This window comes from Salmo salar, chromosome 23 (assembly GCF_965601325.2).
Source record: "Salmo salar chromosome 23, fSalSal1, whole genome shotgun sequence".
Lineage (NCBI taxonomy): Eukaryota > Metazoa > Chordata > Actinopteri > Salmoniformes > Salmonidae > Salmo > Salmo salar.
The window spans coordinates 31,175,879-31,178,634 of NC_138313.1; the positions used below are offsets into that span (position 1 = coordinate 31,175,879).

The 2,756-nt window shown below is 45.6% G+C and overlaps 1 protein-coding gene across 1 annotated transcript; it reads right to left on the bottom strand.

Annotated features, from left to right (window-relative positions):
• Nucleotides 1-230: 230 nt before the first annotated feature.
• Nucleotides 231-1,862, bottom strand: LOC106584257 (forkhead box protein E4). Its single transcript, XM_014169307.3, has one exon. It carries the CDS (start codon nt 1,860-1,862, stop codon nt 612-614), a length of 1,251 nt encoding a protein of 416 aa, XP_014024782.2. The 3' UTR covers nt 231-611.
• Between the last annotated feature and the right edge of the window lie 894 nt (nt 1,863-2,756).

The following is a 2,756-nucleotide window of genomic DNA, read 5'->3' on the forward strand; positions in this document are numbered from 1 at the left end:
TCCCTTGCAGGCCTATATCTGAAATATTAATAGAACATATTTTGTTTGGGTAATTTAAATGTACAGGCTATTGGGTACACAGGAAAAACAAATACGGTTTATGGGAATTGGATTTAAATTATTATAATGAGCAATCAAATATTAATTTAAAGTAGGCATAATTTAAATCAGAGGGGTACGTGCAGATCATAGGCATATTCAGTTCAACAGATGCAAGGAACAAGACCACGCTTATCAAAAAATGTATTTATTACACGAACCAAAAACGGTAAATAGCAATGTAGGCCTATTCAACATAATTCACAAACAAATAAACTATTTACTTTTCACAAAATAGAACAGTATATGTGGCTAATGATATTGTTTAAGAAGTCTTCTTTTTGACAGGTGACAATGACTGGAATTGTCCTCGGACAAAAAAGTATACGCAGATACACATTAATATTAATTTCATAAAACACATAAGGTAAACGAACCAAAATCACTGAGAAATGAGCACAACTATAATGGAATGTATTTTGGCATTTCAAACAAAGAAGAGGCGTCACACCTATTCAAATGGAATGTATTTTGAGGCTCTATTGTTGTTTGTCTCTATAGAAATCAGGTCCTCACATATACCGATCTAGTCCTGACGCAAAGTTGGCTTGCCTCATGTAAGAGTTGTTGTAAGAGTTCATTGCGCTGGAGAGACCCAATAGTTGCTCAGTGTGTTCGGCGCAAGATCCGGAGCGCACGGCCGGTAGAGACATCCGGTTCCCGGTGCAGTACACCTGAGAAGTACCTGGAGAGAAACTGGATTGCGTCATGGAAGGCAGGTGGGGAGGGGATGCTGAGGAAGAGTATGGGTAACCGGGTGCCAGGTTTGATGACAGTCCCCCACCGCCTCTGCCCAGTGAATTCCCTGAGGGATTGACAGTCTGCGTCTGGAAGCAGTTGGAGGGGTCAGTGCCAGTGAGGGAGCAGCTAGCTGACATGGTGTCCAGGTCTCCACCGCCTAACCCCAGCGGGTTGAGCTCTCCTCCCTGCATCACTGACTGCTGGCTGATGATGTTGTCGATGCTGAACATTCTTGGCTGTCCTTGACTGACCCCGGCAGAGGTCTGATAATGATGCAGCATCCCCGGGTGGGGGGAACCTGCCAGCTGTGATCCGTAACCCGATCCTATTCCTGGGTACAGGGTGTTGGGGTATGCCGGTCTGCCCATGGAGGTCGAGGTGAACGCGCTAGAACTCTGCAAGTAACCAGGATAAGTGCTTACGTCAGTGCGCTTGAATCTTTTCCTCCTCCGCAGAAAACTCCCGTTGTCGAACATGTCTTCAGCGGCTGGGTCCAAAGTCCAATAGTTTCCCTTACCAGGCCTTCCAGGTTCCCGGGGAATCTTGACAAAGCAGTCGTTGAGGGTGAGGTTGTGGCGGATGGAGTTTTGCCACTTCTTTGAGTTCTCTCGATAAAAGGGAAAACGTTCCATGATGAATTTATAAATACCACCAAGTGTGAGTTTTCTCTCGGGGGAGTTGGCGATGGCCATGGCTATGAGAGCGATGTAACTGTAGGGTGGTTTCCCTCTCTGAACGGGCCTCTTCCTCCGTCGACTCCCCGTGGGCATGAGCTCCTCGGTTTGACCCAGAGCAGCGCCCTCCTCTCGGTCCGTGTTCGGACTAGGTCCCCGGGGCTCAGACTTGATCAGAACCCCGTCCTTCGTCCGGGCCTGCAGCATCAGTGGTGGTGGCGGTAACGGGGAGTCCAGACTCACGTTAGGCGACAAGACCAGCGGGCTGGCCGCCTCGGCTGGCGACTGCTGGGACTCAGCCGTCATGTTACACATGCCCGAAAAGTAAGAGAAATTTGCAAGATTCATAAAAAAATTATGTTTGATGTATGCTTGAAAGGAAAAAAAATTAATATTCAAATTGCACCTGAAAAAATGCAGGCACCATAAAGTGAGAGGGATGTCTGCTATTGTTTTGCACAGAGACGGTGCGTGCGTTTTGGGTCCCTCCCTATGTTAATTTGAGTCCCTGTCCACCTCGCCGTCAGTGAGCATTCTCTCTTGCCAGGTGAGTGGCGTGGACAGTTTTATAAACCAGGGTCGAGTGACGACACTGGCGATGGAAAAGGGGGGGTACTGCCCCCTGACAGATCATGATTTTCAGATACCGGTATATCTACTTTTCTAAATTATATGTGGTAAGGAAGTTGCACTGTAACTCCAGGGTAAATAACGTAATGATACTTGACCATTTAATTCCCAGAGTAGGATGAAGTTTGCCTCTTTTTTATAGATATGCCCAAATCCTAGTTTTTTTTCTTGTGACCCATGTCAGTTACATTAAAACAGCTAAAACACTTTTTGTTAATGACATATTCTGAAGTTGGAATGCACAGGGAGCTCTCCCTCCCTCTCTGTCCTCTCCATGTGTCTGAGGCTCTGTGGGTTTGCTCTGGACTGCAGTGTATATCTAGGCCAGAAACAACATGGACAGAGCTGCTCTATGGGATTCCAAACCCAACGCTCAATCCACCAATTGAAAAATAATAACAATCCATTAAAAACAAGCGATTGAGCTGTGAAAGCTTTTGGGGAAGAAAATAAAAATATCCCTCCATTTCATTAGGATGTTTGGAAATTGATAATCAAACTTTCCTCAAGGCAGAGGGGAGGGGTTGTGTTTTAGGACATTGTAATAAGAAACAGCATATTGCACAAAGTCACCATACAGACAAGCTATTAAAACACTATAACATGATAGCA

Excerpts from the sequence above, each read along its gene's own strand:
- LOC106584257 (XM_014169307.3), bottom strand. The coding sequence starts at position 1,862 with ATGAATCTTGCAAATTTCTCTTACTTTTCGGGCATGTGTAACATGACG.